The 19,528-nt window shown below is 44.8% G+C and overlaps 1 protein-coding gene and 1 long non-coding RNA gene across 2 annotated transcripts; one reads left to right on the forward strand and one right to left on the reverse strand.

Moving 5' to 3' along the window:
- Positions 1-449: 449 nt before the first annotated feature.
- LOC122464749 lies at positions 450-8,135 on the reverse strand. The gene is made up of 2 exons (XR_006289070.1): positions 5,246-8,135; positions 450-753 (listed from the first exon to the last, which is right to left on the reverse strand). It is a non-coding gene; the product is annotated as an uncharacterized LOC122464749 (long non-coding RNA).
- A 3,328-nt stretch (positions 8,136-11,463) lies between these two features.
- Positions 11,464-17,052, forward strand: OTUD1 (OTU deubiquitinase 1). Its single transcript, XM_037890853.2, has one exon. The coding sequence runs from the start codon at positions 14,536-14,538 to the stop codon at positions 15,796-15,798; it is 1,263 nt and encodes a 420-aa protein (XP_037746781.1). The 5' UTR covers positions 11,464-14,535; the 3' UTR covers positions 15,799-17,052.
- Positions 17,053-19,528: the final 2,476 nt, after the last annotated feature.

A 19,528-nucleotide genomic window follows, 5' to 3' on the forward strand; every position in this document is an offset into this window, starting at 1 on the left:
TTCACTAGGGCCACAGCCAGGTTTGTTCTGTTATCACCAACAGCGTACAACTCCATTCCACCCATTGCCTTAGTGTAGAATACTTAACCTCATACTTATACCTCATTGACAAGAATCTTTTAAAAGTTTGGGCTAGCGGCATACACTTCCTTACTCTTCTGTCACACATGACATCGATAAAGCCAGAGAGAAGATTAACAGTGGGCTTTTTTTAAAAGGTTGGAAAAATGAAGGGTGGTGTTACAAGTGCCTAGATTTATCCTTTTCCCACCCAGAAGCAATCAGAAGAACAACCATTTAGGAGGAACTGGATATGTACTATGGATTCATTAGCATTCTGGCAGCAATACTCTTATCCTCACTTAGAGTGAGGACTTCTTTTCCTTTTAACTATACAGTATAAATATGAAGGATACTGTGGAGGAAGAAATAAACATTAAGCCAAATTGTGTGACTGAGGTATAATGTTGGACAAAGATCAAAAGGAACATATATCATTGCATGCACAGAGACACACAGAAGCTTGAACTTCCAGTCAGAAACTCCACCTGGACTGCTCATTCAGAACTCTGGGTGTTTGAATGTGACAGCTGGCTCCTGGAGAGGAGTGGGAAAGATCACTCGTTGGCTCCTGAGAAGGATTGTTGGCTGGCTCCTGGGAGGAGAAAGAGCTGGATCACAGAGGGAGCTGGAGAGCTAGACTGTGGTCATGAAGGCAAGCACTGCTGGGCCCTTATAAAGATTAGGCTTTCCCTGTAGGAGTAAGTAGGAAGGTTACTGAACGTTACTGTTTTGTTTGTTATGTTTACTTGGGTTAAAAAGTTTTTTAGTGGCTTGTCAAACCCAGAAGCTGGAGATTTAGTCAATCAGTGGGTTTTGCAGAGACCCACAGGGCCCACAAAACAGAGTTAGGAAAAGCAGCCAAGATCATCCAATATTTACAGACAAGAGTCCTGAGAAGATTAGAAGGGTAAAAAGGCTGAGCCAATGATGCAATGACACTGGTGTTCAAGGTGTGCGCCCAGAAAGGGGCAGGTCATGACAGAAATTTATTGGAATCTGTCTTATCTCCCTTTAAATTGTATTCAGAAAATGTTCCATTGAAGCAAATTTCAAACCATATTGCACCCAGTTCTCACTGCATACATCCAGTTTTTATACCACGCAAGCAGACTTTGAGGCTTCTGTGGCGAATTACAGTAACAAAGCATACACCCATACTGCATGCATCCGATGAAGTGAGCTGTAGCTCACGAAAGCTTATGCTCAAATAAATTTTGTTAGTCTAAGGTGCCACAAGTACTCCTTATCTTTTTGCGGATACAGATGAACATGGCTGCTACTCTGAAACCTGTCATTATGCAAGGCACTGAATTTAGCTGTATGGAGTGGAAATCTATCAACTTCATGAAAAAACTTGTACAGATACAGACAGACATCTTCCTTTCCAAATGCAAACAGATGGACATCATACCAAAAGGACTGAAGATAAAAAATCCATTACAATCTACATACCACACAGACTATGCTGACAGATTGTGCCACACACTCTCAAAGAAACTGCGGAACCACCTGATCAACATCCTATACAGCAAATAGGGAAAGATTAAGAATGAGGTCTCAAAACTGGATACTCTCATAAAAAACCAACCTTCCACATAAACTTCCTCGTGGCTGGACTTTACAAAAAGTAGACAAGCCATTTACAACACACACTTTGCTTCTCTACAAAAGAAAAAGGACACTAATCTAAACTACTACATGCCAAAAGGGGCCACCACAGTGGTTCCCTTAACCCACCCAGCAGTATTGTTAATCTATCCAGCTATACTCTTAGTACAGCAGAAGAATCTGTCCTATCTCGGGGCCTCTACTTCTGCCCCTCCACCCCCACGAACATGATACAGTTCTGTGGTGACCTAGAATCCTATTTTCAACGTCTCCAACTCAAGGAATATTTCCAACACACCTCTGAACAGACTAACCCACAGAGACCTTCCTACCAACACTACAAAAAGAAGGATTCTGGGTCTAAACAGACTGGACTTCTACATAGAGTGTTTCTGCAGACATGCATGGGCTGAAATTGTGGAAAAGCAGCATCACTTGCCCCATAACCTCAGCCGTGCAGAACACAATGCCACCCACAGCCTCAGAAACAACTCTGACATCATAATCAAAAAGGCTGACAAAGGAGGTGCTGTCATCATCATGACTAGGTCGGAATATGAACAAGAGGCTGCTAGGCAGCTCTCCAACACCACATTCTACAAGCCATTACCCTCTGATCCCACTGAGGGTTACTAAAAGAAACTACACCATCTGCTCAAGAACTCCCTGAAAAAGCACATGAACAAATCTGCACAGATACACCCCTAGAATACCCCTGCTTGGAGTTCTGTCTGCTACCCAATATCCATAAACCTGGAAATCCTGGATGTCCCATCATCTCAGGCATTGGCACCCTGACTGCAGGATTGTCTGGCTATGTAGACTCCCTCCTCAGGCCCTATGCTACCAGCACTCCCAGCTACCTTCGAGACACCACTGACTTCCTGAGGAAATGACAGTCCATCGGTGATCTTCCTGAAAACACCATCCGAGCCACTATGGATGTAGAAGCCCTCTACACCAACATTCCACACAAAGATGGACTACAAGCCGTCAGGAACAGTATCCCCAGTAACGTCACGGCAAACCTGGTGGCTGAACTTTGTGACTTTGTCCTCACTCATAACTATTTCACCTTTGGGGACAATGTATACCTTCAAATCAGCGGCACTGCTATGGGTACCCGCATGGCCCCACAGTATGCCAACATTTTTATGGCTGACTTAGAACAGCACTTCCTCAGCTCTCATCCCCTAATGCCCCTACTCTACTTGCGTTATACTGATGACATCTTCATCATCTGGACCCATGGAAAAGAAGCCCTTGAGGAACTCCACTGGGATTTCAACAGTTTCCATCCCACCATCAACCTCAGCCTGGACCAGTCCACACAAGAGATCCACTTCCTGGACACTACAGTGCTAATAAGCGATGGTCACAAACACCACCCTATACCGGAAACCTACTGACCGCTATGCCTACATACATGCCTCCAGCTTTCACACCACACGATCCATTATCTACAGCCAAGCTCTGCGATACAACCGCATTTGCTCCAACCCCTCAGACAGAGACAAACACCTACAAGATCTCTATCAAGCGTTCTTACAACTACAGTACCCACCTGCTGAAGTGAAGAATCAGATTGACAGAGCCAGAAGAGTACCCAGAAGTCACCTACTACAGGACAGGCCCAACAAAGAAAATAACAGAACGCCACTAGCCATCACCTTCAGCCCCAAACTAAAACCTCTCCAATGCATCATCAAGGATCTAAAACCTATCCTGAAGGACGACCCATCACTCTCACAGATCTTGGGAGACAGGCCAGTCCTTGCTTACAGACAACCCCCCCAACCTGAAGCAAATACTCACCAGCAACCACACAAAACACTAACCCAGGAACCTATCCTTGCAACAAAGCCCATTGCCAACTGTGTCACATATCTATTCAGGGGACACCATCATAGGGCCTAATCACATCAGCCACACTATCAAAGGCTCGTTCACCTGCACATCTACCAATGTGATATATGCCACCATGTGCCAGCAATGCCCCTCTGCCATGTACATTGGCCAAACTGGACAGTCTCTGCGTAAAAGAATAAATGGACACAAATCAGATGTCAAGAATTATAAGATTCAAAAACCAGTTGGAGAACACTTCAATCTCTGGTCACTTGAGTACAGACCTAAAAGTTGCAATTCTTCAACAAAAAAACTTCAAAAACAGACTCCAAAGAGAGACTGCTGAATTGGAATTAATTTGCAAACTGGACACTATTAACTTAGGCTTGAATAAAGACTGGGAGTCGATGTGTCATTACACAAAGTAAAACTATTTCCCCATGTTTATTTCTCCTCACATGTTCTTGTCAACTGCTGGAAATGGCCCACCTTGATTATCACTGCAAAAGGTTTTTTCCTCTCCTGCTGGTAATAGCTCACCTTACCCGATTACTCTTGTTGCAGTGTGTATGGTAACACCCATTGTTTCATGTTCTCTGTGTATATAAAATCTCCCCACTGTATTTTCCACTGCATGCATCCGATGAAGTGAGCTGTAGCTCATGAAAGCTTACGCTCAAATTTGTTAGTCTCTAAGGTGCCACAAGTACTCCTTTTCTTAGTACCAAAGCTGTTACTGAATCCTAACTCACACTGAAATGAGGAAAGGGAGTGAAGAAGAGATGCCAACAGAAACAGCTGCATTTCCTGGATGTTTGGAATCCCAAATATGGGAAGTACAATATGGAAGATTTAGAAGTCCTCCCCACACAGTCTTTAAAATAGATAAAACCTAGAAGTATTTTAATGAGAGACTGATTCCCCACTTTTTGTCTCCAATTTTCTATTATTTTCCAGTTTTCCTATTTGCCAAGTCACATGATGTATTGCTTTTCTTCTGTTCATGCATAAATAATTTCTTTAGGCAGAAGCTTCTGTCAGAGTCACAGCAGAAGCTGTATCCACATATTACTACTATAGATACTCTTTTTGCTCTCCCTATTATTTTCTCTCTTTTTTTCCTACCTTTCTCTTTACAGTTGTTTCTTCCACAGCCGCACAGATGTATGCTTCCCCACTGTGGAACCACTGTAGTGGTCCTAGTCAATTTAGCTTTGTTCTGCTATTGCCATTGGGGAGAGGCAAAAATTTTCTACAGACATGGAAAAAATGGGATTACTAAATTCTTATGTCCAATTTAAGCCTCTGCTGGACCCTACAAGAAATTGCTACATGGTAAATAGAAATCTGCAGGAATCTAAAATGTGCCACATCTCTTAGCTTCAAGCATATTTACCACTCTGAAGCAGTTAGCCCCTTCCCCAGCAACTGCTGCAGTTTTCCACAGTCCTACCTTATATTTGCTAGCTGTTCCCCCGCCCCCATCTGCCTTCTTCTACATATCCCATAAAGAGTGCCACTTATAAAAATTTACAGAGGAAAAGACACCACTGTCATGACATGAATATTTTTCCCACTCTGATATTGCTACTTCCCTTCTAACTTTCCCTTGTTGCCACAAAAGAGCAAGAGGCAAATATATTGTGTCCTCATCTTTAAGGACCTTGACAACTTAGCTCCCACCACGTTAGCACACCCTCTGAGCTCCATCAATATATTTTCATACTCTGTTCCACGTTACTCCTTGTGTGTGAAGCCACTATCCTCTCCTCCTGCAAGTCCCTCCTTAAGACCCACTGTGATGCTGGCACGAGTGGCTCTTGACCGTGAGTGCCATCTTTAGGGCAGATAGCCAAAAACCCGGGCAGAACCTCCAGATTGGTTGTATGTTCTATGTAACGGAGCGCCAAATCACCACAGCAGCGCCTCCTGCTGGTTGCTCCAGGAATTAATTCTGTCCAGTTGTGGAGCGCCCTCTGCAGGTGGTGTCTGGCCTGTTGTCTGATCTGCTGTGCTGTCTGGAACCCACGTTGCTCCCTGGCTTGCAGCATCCTCTTCTGGACACAGCCCTCCAGCTCTGCCCCACTCAGTTCTCTCCCCTTCCAGGGTATCAGGCTGCACCTGCGCTCATAGCCAACTGCAGCCACAAAGTGTATCCCCTTGCCACAGGGGCAATAGTCTGTATCGGGTCACGCTCCTCCATAGCCAGGTGCAGTGTAAGGGGGATGGGGGGGAACCTAGGCCCACCCACTACTCTGGGTCCCAGCCCAGGGACCCTCTGGTGGCAGCCATGTCCTGCCTTCTTCCTCTCCCCTCTACTGCTCACGCTCCCTGGGCCACTTCCCTTCAGTCCTGCACCTTCTTGGCCCTTTCCGTCAGGGGCCTCAGCCTGGCAGGTATGAGGCTGGAGCTTTTCCTCTGCTCCCCTGAGCCTGCCCAGCCCTGCTCTGCTCTATCCAAGGTGCTATCCCTGGGAGCCAGCCCTCCCTTGCTTGTCAAGGAGAGACTTCTGTGTCTTCTGCTTTGCAGCCTTTATATAGGGCCCAGCCTGGTCCTGATTGGCTGCTTCCAAGCCTTCTCTGATTGGCCTTGTTCTGAGCAGCTGCTCCAAGGGCTGCTATTAACCCTTTGTCTGCCAAAGTGGGGCAACTGCTCCCCTACATTCTATAATTAGATTTCACCAGGCATTACATAAAGTCTAAACACATTCTTATAACACTAATATCTATTTAAACTATACTAATCCACGGGTAAGATAGACTGGTTTCCAGTTATGCACTTGCCAGTGTTCAATGAGGGCCTGGGCCGTTGGCATGAGTTGGCACCTAGTCTGCCAGCATCACACCTACTTCTGCCGTGATCCATGCCTACAATAAATTGCCAGCTGATAATGGATAAACAGGTGGCCAGCTGGGATAACTGATATCATTATCTTATTTATTAATACTTTAAAAATACCCTGCAAATTATGTCCATAGTTAATCTATGCAATCATGTGTTCATGTTACTTGTGTTCTCCATTCCCTCCATCTGTTTCTTCTATCCTTTTGTTATGTTTTGTCTTAATCTAAACTGTAAACTCTTTGAGGCAGGACCTGTTTCTTACTGTGTATCTGTACAATGCTCAGAACCACAGGGCCTTGATCTCATTTGGACCTTGGGATGAAACTATAATACAAATAATAAATGGAAAAAATTGATATCAAACCCATTGTTTTGGTTTTTTTAGACACCATACTTTCCTAAATGTTCTTAAACTTCACAAACAACTCAGCAAAATTTCTTAGCAGTAGTAAATATAGAGCATACAACTGTCAGAAAAACATTGGCAGATATAACCAGTAAGTTTGTTACAAATTAAATGCTGTCAAGTGGCAGTGTGTATTTCTCCTCTGTAGGAAGGTCTTGGATTCCTTTATATACTCTTCTATGGAATTTTAACTTGTAGTCCCAGGTATGCTGGTTCAACATATTAAGCAGTAATAAATTAAATACTGTGTTTCACAACTGTTGGTATTATCCAGCTAAATCTAAATAGTCTGTCAAATATTTCAAGTATAAATAGCCTTTTATGAAGAATTTTAAGGTAAATAGAAGAACAATAAGTTGGGGCAATACTTGTTCAGATGATCACTTAAAATATCTAAGCTCTTTCCCCTCCTTCCTTTCTTCACTTGTCAGTGTTCCAGCTGGCATATTTAATGTGTTGTTTATGTGTCAGTTATATATCCAGTACTTGTTAAAGTTAAAAGTGGCTAATACTCCAGCATCCAGTTTAGCATCAGTGAATGCCAGTGTTGTTCCACAATTGTTTGTATGACTCTGGTTAGCCTTCTATACTATCTGAAAACTTCCTGGAATGTGCAGGGTAATCACTGATAACAATTATGTCAGTGGAAACTTTAGCTGTGAGAGATGTTTTCTTTTTATTACCACAAACATATCTTTAAGGTATGTTCTACAATAACAAATGGCCACGTGTTCCACTGTGCTGAATGGTGCAGAGGAGAGTAAATCCATGGAAAATGGGTGAAGAGAGTTGCTAGGAAGGGAAAAATAGCTGGTTTAACACTATATCCTGCTCACTCTGTACAACTCTCTAGCCCTTCTGTGGCCACAACATGCATGGTGAGCTCTACATGAATGGGGGATGAGAGAGAGTGCATGGAAAACCTGATATGGGAAGATTTAGGGAATAGTCAATCCATATGCCCTGGTCTCTCCAGAGCCAATAAGTTACACTGAAAAATAAAACATAGTCTACTCTGTTCCAGGAATCAATAATTCCTCCCTCTACAGCTTGAAAACACCATGGAGAATGCATGTCTGCTGCTAGCGCAGGGCCCCAGTCAAAGGCATAATTATGTGGCCATTGCTTTGTGGGTGGTATGAATGGGGGGAACACACTCTTCCTAAGAATCTGTTTTTCACAAGATTTGGCAGTCACACCACCTGGCAATCCCACTCTACCATTAGTTCTTCCTTTAGCAGGGGAGGATATAGTAAAACACAGACTTAGGCCAACGTTTTCAAACATGGGTGCCTAAAGATAGGCACCTAAATAAGTGGTCTGATTTTTCGGAGATGCTGAGCTCCCATAACTCCAATTGTGAGTACTGAAAACTAAGGGTAGGAGCCAGGATTTCACCCCAGGTCACTTATTGTAGGTGACTAACTGTAGGCACCTGTGTTTGGAAAATGTTGACCTTACTAAATTGTCAGCATTTAAATAATAATAACAAAGGTGACATATTTCAAGATGAAACCCCTCCTTCCATTTATTTTATGTAGGAAGAAAAAATATTGGTACAATATACTAATGCAAAGAGATTGGTAAAAATTCTTTGGTCAGATCATAGTTGCACAACAAACAGATCTACTGTATATCGTGTGTTCTAATTTTGTTAGCGTGTTTACTATGTATATTTTAAAAATAAAAACTACTGTACTGGTAGTAAATTTATAGCATGTTATAGAGCTATTAGATGAGGAAAGAGCGAGGGAACAGTAATTTTGCTAACATTACCAACAACTGTTTTAATATTTGTCAAGTATATTAAAATGCTCCCTGGCATTTTTATGTTTTGATGATGAATTACATACCTTTTTTCCAGAATGTGTTGTACTCTTATTTATTTAGCTATATGCAAATTGCTGAGTTCTGGGCATAATAATACTTATATTACATAAATACATAATACTAAAATTCACAACACCTGTACATACATAACACACATCTGCCCCTTCATCTCAAATGGCATACCCCCAAATTTACACCTCATATAGTAACAATCACAAATTAATAATAAGTCTACCATACATCAGCACACCACCTTTCCAAACGATTGGTTGGTTGGGGGACAGAATGGTCTGCTGGCCCCTTTGCCAGCAGGCTGGAGGTTCTCTACAAACTCACACCATCATTCCTGACTGGTCATTAGAATACAACAAATTGATTGACTGTGTCTTTTTTCTATCCTCAGGACTGAGCTGCCTTTCTCTGTCTAACTCAACCAAACAATTTTTCTCCAGCTATTCAAACTTCATTTTCTCCTATCTCTGTCTTCATTATTCCTTTTCCCAAAAAGAGTCTTGAGACTTTTTTCTCTGTCCTTTTCCTTCTACAGTTCTTGCTTTTACTGCTGTTGGCACTTATGCAATCCGCACTGTTACAGACCACATATATGCTACCACTCTATATGTCACAGTTCAGGGCAACTTCACCTGTGTAACTGCACCAGCCCTCAGTGGTTCAACAAGGGCACATATTGTCAGCTTCCGTCTCCCCAAACTGTTGCCTTTCTGGGTAGAGACCTGTACTTCTCTCCCTTTTGACCAGGTTATTTCCAGACTGTCCAGTTTCCTGCCTTCATTGTGTCATTCTCCGTACAGATTGTTGCCCATGGATGCCTGCTTGCTTTCTCTTTAGAGATGGTTAACAGGTGTAATTGCTATAGTTATAAGGTACCACACAGCACGTACTGTGCAAGTCTACTTTATTCTTAAGATAAAAAGCATTACAGAGAGATATATTAAAAACAAAAAAAGAATCTACACACATGCTAATAAGCTTGCCAGAGTTCACCCAAACATGGATTCTGGCAGGAGTGATCCTTCAACCCCTCATCCAAGATGATTCCTTATCGTTACAAGTTCATCAGAGTTTAAAATCAGGCTATTTATACAAAAACCCTTTGTCTGTTGGTCTGTGGATAATCCAGTTTGAGCTAGTATATGCACACTTTTCCAAAGAGGTGGCTTCTCTGGAGATGTTACAACTTGATTGAAATTGCCTAATCATCCCTTGCTTTTCTCCCATTTTACCTTTCCCATGGATCTACATACAATCAGAAGCGGATTACGATTTTTTGGGCACAAAGAATATTTAGGCTTCCCCCACACATCCCTGCCATAGGGCCCCGCCCCCTGCTCCTCCCCTTCCACCCAAGGCCCCACCTCCTGGCCTGGCTGGAAGCTGGTAAAAGCTACCCAGGGAGCCCTGGCCACCATGGGGAGCCCTGGACTTTCTGCCTTCTCTGAGCAGTGTGCCCTGGGTGGGCAGGGACACAGGCTGAGGCCTGCTTTTGTGCATCCCAGCCCCCCGCCCAGGGTAGGTGGAGGATCTGGGGCTCCCCACAGCTACCCGGGCTCCCTGGACAGCTCTTACTACAGCCTAGGGTGACTATACATCCCATTTTAGCTGGGACAGTCCCTTTTCTAAGCCCTGACCCAGACATCTTTGGCAAAACTGGCCATTTGTCCTATTTGCTAATGCCCAGTTTTGCCAAAAAGGGGCTCGGGGTGGGGGGAAGGATGAGCGGCAGGGCAAGCAGGGGGGCAGAGGGGCTCTGGCCAGCTCTGCGGCGGGGGAGGGGGGAGAGGCTCGTGCAAGCTGTGTGCAGGGGGAGGGGGGCAGAGGGGCTCAGGACAGCTCTGTGTGGGGGGAGCGGGAGGCCACAGGAGCTCAGCCCAGCTCTGTGTGGGAGGCTGGGGGGTGCATAGGGGCTCAGGCCAGCTCTGTGCAGGGGGGAGTGAGGAAACGAGTAAGAAGTGATGAAGAAACTCTGAGATGCTTCATACTAATGGAAATGTAGCTATTTATTGCCCTCTGACTGGGAAAATTCTTAATATGTAATCATTGATTTGTCCAGGTCTAAAGAGTCTTAGCTGCTGGTCTCACTAACTATATTTGAAGGGAAGTTCAGAACATTCTGAAATACAAAAGTCATTCTCTAACTTTCAGAGAAGCTGTAATACTCTATGCCCTTGTGGTAGGTTGCTAGCAATGCTCCTGGCTTACTGTGACATCACCATTCATTCTAAAAGTATCAACTTTCCGGGCATGCCAGGTCAAGCAAATCATTTGGACATTAACTAGTGCCTAGTATTCCTTTTATATTTTAAATTCTGAAGTGGTAACTGTGGGAATATATTGGCCTTGTAATTCTTCACTGTAAAAGGTGCCCAGTACTACAGTGAATTCCCCAAATTTGTTGACACATTAATGTTCTCCAAAATTAAAGATTCTGTGATAAATGGTGACAGGTTTCGGGACAACTGTCTCTCTTAAATACCTCATATTTTTAAAGCATTACAACTTTTAACAATTTTTTTCAGCCTCTCCTCTTATCTTTGTACAAAGTCAGCTAGGAAATGCTGAGTCTAGCGTCAAAGTTTATCCTTTATTGAAATACCTAAGGAAATGCTATGTTGTACTATTCCAGTAGCTACGACCTCAGCTGCAGAGCATGGGAATAAAGGAAACGGTTCCCTGAAACTAAGCCAATTGATAACTAAAGAAAAAGTTGCTATTTTTGATGAAGTAGTGATAAATTAACTCCGCTAGCTGAATCTTCTTTAATTTTTAGAGTATAAGAAAGCTAAAAGAGGAAAAAGAGGTCACTAGTACGATTTAAATCTTAGTGTTTTAAAGTTTTTAGGGGTCTGTCCCAATCAGATTATTGAAACTCTTCAGGAGGCATTTGATTTGTGGGATGAATTCTGGAGAAAATTTTAGAAATTTATAACAAAGTTATGAAGTATCTGTTCAAGGTAACTGGTGTATACCAGTTCCCAATTTTTATTCAGCAACTGATAAAACTAAATGTTGGTGAAAAAATTGGATCTTAGAGTAAGTAGGTGATACTTGGCAATGTGTCTGTCAGAGCATGATCAGTGGAGTGTACAGACACTGTGTCTCTCTATGTGAATGGAGAGGTAGCTATGTGTTTTATAATGCCTAGGCTGAAGTAAATTGGGGCAACTTGATTCCAAGACATTACGGGCATAGATAAACCAACCACAAATCATTTTGGGGACCTAAGTTTTCAGATCACATTGTTTCCACTCCTATTATTTGACGACTTCTATTTTCGTGCTGTAGGGGTCCTCTTTGGAGACAAAGCAGTATGTGTATAGGGAGACATATAGAACTAATAGTTGGATTTATAACAGCATATACAGATTAACATGTGGAAATCCAATTTTGTGTGTGTATTTTCTACTTAGATTTACCAGAGGGAACTAAAAATGGGTTATACACAGAAGTCTGTGGAAGTTGATGTGTTTGAACTACAGGATTGGGCCTCTGGCGGGATAAAGGGGAAAAAACAAGGGAGGCCAGAAAAAGAAAAAACAGAAAATTGTATTTAAAATAAGGGAATAATTAAAACCGTTTTTAAAGTGGTAATAACATGTTGATCAAAGATGGAGTTTGGAATCTGAGAGACAGAGCAGTACATAATGAAGATGTTTTTTACATATAGAAGTTATGCAGGTACAGGTAAATCAATACAATTATTGAGTATGTTTACAGTGTTGTGCTTGCACTCCTGCAACCCTGGGCAGTGAAGTGCAGAAAGGTTACTTGACAGGTCAATTCATGGAGCAATGTGGGATACTAGCAGAAAACTACTTGCACTGTCACAGAGCTGCCCTTTTTATTTATTTTATTTTATTTTAAGCATAGCAAATATATTGATTTAACTATGGAAATCTATTGATGGGAGACAGATGTGTGGACGCACGCCTGCTCCCACTGAAATAAGCAGCTATATCACAGTATAATTTTTGTGTGTAGATCAGGTCTAGGTGAAGACACTGACTGAGGCAATGAATGGAGGAATTGAGCTAGAGCTGGAGGTAATTAGGAAGTTATAGAAAGGAAACAAAAGTCAGAGGAATCATGGAACTTGAAATCACCCATGGCAATATTAATGGAATGGAATAAATGGAAGAGTGAGAGCCAGGCAACTGCCAAGAGGAGCCAAAAGGACAATAGATGACAGCCACACACTGGGAACAGGGAGAGAAGAGAGAGATTAAGGCCTTATCTAAACACATTTGTTAAACCAGGACCAACACCTGTGTGGGCTAAAGTTGCCACCTATCTGGGTTTTACTTGGACAGTCCGTTTTTTGGCTTCTATGTCCAGGTGCCATTTAGGGGTGCCAGGTGCCCGGTTTTCGACCAGAAAGTCCAGTTGAAAAGGGGACCTAGCTACCCTAAACAATGGCATCCAAACCAAAAGTCTGGTTACTGCAGGGCCAGAAGAGGCGCCAGGTCAATAACCTGTGTCAGCCCCTGCTCAGCTGGGGCTATCTCCTACCTGCAGGCAGGCTCCTGGAGAGGATCAAGCGAGCAACTGGAGTAGGTAGGGAAAGGCACAAGTGACAAGGATGGACCTTGGGGGAAGGGGATGGAGCCTCGTGGAGGGAGTGGAGCCTCTGGGAGGAGGCAGAGCCGAGGGTGGGGTCTTAGGGGCCTAGAAAGGTGGCAACCTTAGTGTGGGCACTCTTATTTCAGGTGAAGAGTGTGGCTTATTTTGGTTTAGCTTAAATAAATCCTTAACATATTTAAAATAAACTGAAATTGTCCACACAGTCTCTTGCACCAGTTTAACTGTATGGGTTTAAAATAACAGTAGGGAGGAGCTAGAAATAGGAGACAGATCCACAAAAAAGAAGGCAGAAAGGGAAAGTCTAAGGAATAGAGACAGGTTTTTCTTAGAACAGGGAGGTAAAGGGACATGACACAGGTTTTGGATCAAGGTCAGCTTCTAAGATCTGAAACGGGAGCTGCAGAGTAGCAGTGGAGATGGGAGAACAGGAAATGGGGAAAGAGGTGCCTATTTTGGCCACGCCTACTTTCCACCCCCCTCTTCCCTTTTTCAAATGTCACTGTGCTTAGCTTTCTCCCCAGATAGTTTAACAAACCTGAACTCCGTTGATATTTGTGTAGGGTCTTCACCACTCCAGCAAGGGCCAAATTATATGCTAGGATTTGAAGAGCCCAGGGGCACATGCGCTCCACCCAAGGCATAGGTGAAAACTTAGGAAAAAATATTCCTTGTCTGCCTTTTCTCCTCGTTCTGTGTGTTTCCATGAAGCTAGAGAGGCGCTGTCACTTCCAAACCATGCCATTTTGCCGGAATCAGGGGCTTGTTTTTACCACTAACGGGGGAGGAGGGGAATGTACTTTTGACACAGCACATGGGGTGGTTGGCAGTCACTGCTGGCATGGCGGTGGGGCCCGGCCGAGCCTGGGACTCCTGTGGTGACACTAACACACACGCCTGCCCTGGAAAGCTGCACGGCCTCCCCCACCGCCAATGCGCAGCCCTGGGGCAGCAGCCGGGCACCCTCACGGCTCCGGGGGGAGGGGACAGGCCTTCCTTTCCGCGGCGGCGGGGCGGTGCTCAGTGACGTCACAGAGGGGACGCCACCAGGCCCCGCCCTCCACATTCCAACGTGCCGAGGGAGTGAGGTAAACAAGGCCCCGCAGCCCCGCCCGCCGCGGCCCAGCAGCTTCCAGAAGGGCCGCGCGCGGGGTAGCGAGGCGGGGCCGCCCACAGCAGTGGCGCAGCAGGAATTGCCGCCCTCCCGCCGCACTGCGGGAGGGGTGATGCCCCTGTTTATTTTTGCCCGGGCGGCTCATCCTCTCCGGCTGCCCGAGCGCGGCCGCTCCCCGCCCTGGCCCCGGCCCCGCCTATAAAAGGCCGCCTGCGGGGGGCTGAGGATGCAGCTTTACAGCTCCGTGATCACCCACTACCCGGCAGCGGGGGGGACGGCGGCGGCGGCGGCGGCGGCGGCAGCAGGCGGGGCGGGCGTTTTCAAAGTCTCCCTGCCGGCGGGGCCCCCCTCTCCGGACGCAGCGGGCCAAAGCCCGGCCGCCGAGAGCCCCGCTAAGGAGAGTCTGGTGCCCGGAGGCAGCGGAGCCGCCATGACTGCCTTCTCCTCCTGCCTAGAGCTGATGCCCGGCGGGCCCGCGGCGGGCCCGGGCGGCAGGCAGGCGGCGGCCCCGCAGTACAGCTCTAGCGCGCAGATCACCGTGAGCCGCAGGAGGCCGCTGGAGAGGATCGTGCCCATCCGCATCGTGCAGCGCCCCGAGCCCCCCGTCGAGCTGGCCCCGGCCTCTCCGCAGAGCCGAGCCTGGCTCGAGGGCATCCTGGAGAGCATGAGACAGGCCGGCGGGGAGGCGGAGGCCGCCGCAGCCCCGCACCGCCCGGAGGAGCCCAGCAACCACAGCCTCCGCCTCAGCGAGCACTGCCAGGCTCTGCAGGCGGCGGCCAGCGCCCAGCCCGGCCCGGCCGCCACCTGCGGCGGCGAGGAGAGCAGCGGCCAGGCCCTGCCCCTGCCCTGCTCCCCGCTAGCGGAGGAGGAGGGCCCCAGCCCGAGGAGGACGCCGGAGCGGAGTGAGAAGCTGGCTCTGTACCTGGCCGAGGTGGAGAAGCAGGACAAATACCTGCGGCACAAGAGCCGGTTCCGCTTCCACATCATCCCTGATGGAAACTGCTTGTACCGCGCCGTCTGCAAGGCGGTGTACGGGGACCAGCGGCTGTACAGCGAGCTCCGCGAGCAGACTGTGCACTACATCGCGGACCACCTGCACCATTTCAGCCCCATCATCGAGGGCGATGTGGGCGAGTTTCTCATCGGCGCCGCCCAGGATGGCGCCTGGGCCGGCTACCCTGAGCTCTTGGCCATGGGGCAGATGCTGAACGTAAACATTCATCTCACCACGGGCGGCAGGCCAGAGAGCCCCACCGTCTCCACCATGGCCCACTACCTGGGCCCTGAGGACCCGGCCCGGCCCAGCATCTGGCTGAGCTGGCTCAGCAATGGGCACTACGACGCTGTGCTGGACTGTGTGTGTCCCAACCCGGAGTACGAGGCCTGGTGCAGGCAGACTCAGGTGCAGCGGAGGCGGGACGAAGAGCTTGCCAAATCCATGGCCATGTCGCTGTCTAAGATGTACATCGAACAGAACACCTGCTCCTGAGACTGCCTAGTCTAGGGGCTCAGAGCCCTACTCCAGGTCAAGAGAGACAGTTTGCATCGGCCATGGTGATGATGCCTTAATCCTTCGTAAAGCGGCGGTGCCGGAGACTGAGGAGCCTCCCTACAATATTAAACTGGGATGGGGGGGGGGCGAGAAATCCAAACTTGTATTTGTAATATTCTCTTGCATAAAGTTAGCCCTGGATTGTTTGGAAGCGGTTTCTCCATGTATATTTGTTGGGGGGGGGGGGTTTCCAGTTCTCTATTTTCTAGAAGAATGTATTTTTTGCACATTATTTTTTTAAACTGTTACCTCCATCTCCTACATCTCATGTTGGCATCTGGTTTTCAGCTGTGCAGCCAAAAAAGTTTGTAAGAGGTTTATTTTGTAAATAAGGTTTATGATATAACAGTTGTCTTTGTGTTTTGCTGTGATTTGACCCATACAACTTAAGCAACCTAATGAAATTGGTGTTGGCCAGTTTGAGTAGTAGTTGTACCGACTTTCCCTGATTGATGGAAAGTAAATAAACTTTAGCTTAAACCATGGTTTGCATAAAAGTTCAGAAAACTTTTAAATAGCTACTTCAAAAAGTTTTTGATTGCCTCAAGCACAGAACAAGTCTTATAAGCCAGTTGGAATGTAGCTATTCATGAATGGTACAGGGAGCAATTGTGACTCTTCTGTATTTAATTACTGCTTAGAGTAAATTGGCCTCTGGTTGCTTGGGTGACTCACCCATTGTTCCATTTATTTTTATTCAATTGTAATAATAGAAATTTAATATAGAATGTTGTGATAAGATAATAGTTTGTAGCTTTGGCAGGAATTGGCTGTATCTCAGTATTTGGGTTTCTGAGGGGTTTTTGTTAAATGCCTTTTCTTTGCCCCTTGGCACTTGCATTGCATCAGCAGGCTGTTATCACAACATTTTACTCCTTTTGATGGTTTTTTTTTTTTTTTTTTCTTCTTCTTCTTCTTCTAATCAAGAATATAATGCACTGTCCTATGTTATGTAAAAAGTATTTAAACCGAGACTTGTATGGTTTGCTGGGTCAAACATTAAATGTTTCCAACCTGAGAGCTATCTTCTTTAATCTCCTGTTAACTTTAATTTGTTAGACATATTTATTAAGTAATGCAGTTTGTACTTTTTTATTTTGTAATATTTTGTGATTTTTTTTGAATTACTACTGTACTTGTATAATAGGAATATTCTTAGCTAAAATTGAATGAATAAAGTGTATAATTTTATTTGGTTTTTCTTTACATTCTTGTTAAGAGTTGCATAGTGCTGTTTGTTTATATGTCTACAGAGGAATATTTTGTCTCCTGCACAGTCACATGTGGTGGAGGGAACAAAAAATGACTACAAAGATTCTGGTTTTGGGAGGGGAATGTAAAAATACTGTATCTGCAGGTTTAATAAAACTTGGTTTTTGCATAAATAGCTTAAGCTTTTCAAACTTAAGTAACTGAGGTATGCTACAATATATCTTATTAGCCAGATTTTTTTGTATGCTATGCTGATAGCTTAGTGCCTAGCCAATAATGCTAGAAGACCATTTTTAGGCAGACACTTGTCTTTTGATGTGCAACACAGTTACTAAGACTAGAATTGAGATATGAAATGGTTCAAGTCAGAACAACAGCTGCAGGATCAGTAGCAAGTAACATTGTGTATGTCTACACTGCAATAAAACACCATCTGCAGTTGGTCCAGGTCAGCTGACTTGGGCTCATAGGGCTATAAAATTGCAGTGTAGACCTTTTGGGCTCTGGAACTCTCCTCTTAACAGCAACTCAGAACCTGGGCTCTGGCCTAAGCCTGAACGGCTACACTACAGTTTTATAGCCTGAGCTCTGTGGAGCCGGAGTCAGCTGAGCCAGGCTAGCCACAGGTGTTTTATTGCAGTGTAGACCATACCCATTGGGTACTTACTCTACAATTCCATGGCGCTTGTCTTTTACAACTGTGGCACTATAATGTAGACTAACTACCTGCTGTCTTTAGTCAGCTGATGAACAAAGATTAGAATTCTACCAGTTGATGCCAGTCCACTTGTGTTTGATCATAGACTTTAATGAATCTCCTGCAAGGAGATAAAATTCTGAGCTAAGTAAGCTCAAGGCAAAAATGTATGCACACATTATATTTAAAAGAAACAATAAAACATTAAAGTGTAAGAATGATTGATTACTAGGAACAACTAGATAAGATGGCAGACTTTAAGGATGCAGACTAACACGGCTGCTACTCTGAAATATTGAGTAGTTCATTACCAGTATCTAAATGATTTTTTAAAATTATGATAAACAGCAGCTGATGGTCACACAAAGAATGATCAGGTATTGGTGTATAGTGAGTTGAGTGCAATATACTGAATAACATATCTAACAAAGCTACTGGAAGCATTCCATGCCTAAACAATTTATAAAATCCTGAGTTTCCTTTTAGGGCCTTTAAAATCAGAAGTTGTCAGTTTCAGCTCTGCTGTGATATAGCAATTGCGGCTAACTTGGAAGTCTCTAAAGGAGTAGAGGGGTACGTAAGCTAATAAAGGGGAACTTACTGTGTATTGTGCATTTTTGGAATAATTTCTATTAAAATATAAATTGTATACCACTCAATTTGTGCCTAACTGAACAGTACATTATTGATTCCCCTAGGGACCAGTTCCAACCATTCCTTACTGCTGTAGTTCTGATGTCACAACAGAGCGCATGCTGGAGTATCTAATTTTAGGAGATGTGAAGTTGGGGAGGTTCACTTTCGGACTTGGCTATTTTAAAAACTAGTTTGCAATGACATTTTTCATATATTGCTGAGGTAAACTGAACTTTGATGTTTATATTTGCAATTCATGTTAAGTGTGCATCTACTATAAAAGAGGTATTTGAGTTGAATGTGAAGACTCAACCCCCACAAATTAGAGACAAAAACATTTTTACCTCCAGTGTTTCAAATTCAACCTGGACAGTGAGACTTCTATGCTTGGAGTTCTTTGCCACTGTAGCTCTGCCAGTATCCTGCACCAGCAAAGTGCTTCTGGGGACAAAAAAGTGCAGTTTTGCTGATACAGTAGAATCTCAGTTACGGATGCCTCAAGAATGGAGGTTGTCTGTAACTCTTAAAATGTTTGGTTTCAGAGTACCAGCAGGAGAGTGGGTTTGTGGGGGGGGGGGGGGGGGTGAGAAAACCTGGATTTGTGCTGGAAATGGCCCAACTTGATTATCGTACACATTGTAAGGAGAGTGATCACTTTAGATAAGCTGTTACCAGCAGAAGAGTGGGGTGGGGGGAGGTATTTTTTCATGCTTTGTGTGTATAAAAAGATCTTCTACACTTTCCACAGTATGCATCTGATGAAGTGAGCTGTAGCTCACGAAAGCTTATGCTCAAATAAATTGGTTAGTCTCTAAGGTGCCACAAGTACTCCTTTTCTTTTTTCTTAAACGTTTGTAACTCTGAACAAAGTGCAATTCAGGCTCCAGATCCAGCAGCTGATGCTCCAGGCCAGGTTTCAGCAGCTGAGCTCCCTAGTCAATGCCTACATGAGGCTGGCAGCCCCAGCAACTTGCTGTCTGTGGCTGCTCCTGCATGGGGGCCAGGACGGGGAAGAGGCAGCCCAGAGGTACCTATCTTTAAGATGTAATACAGGCACAGTACAGTATTTGGGTTTTTTTGGTTTTGGTGTCTGCTGCTGCCTTATTGGTTACTTCAGGTTTC

The sequence above is a fragment of the Chelonia mydas genome, chromosome 2, assembly GCF_015237465.2.
Source record: "Chelonia mydas isolate rCheMyd1 chromosome 2, rCheMyd1.pri.v2, whole genome shotgun sequence".
NCBI lineage: Eukaryota > Metazoa > Chordata > Testudines > Cheloniidae > Chelonia > Chelonia mydas.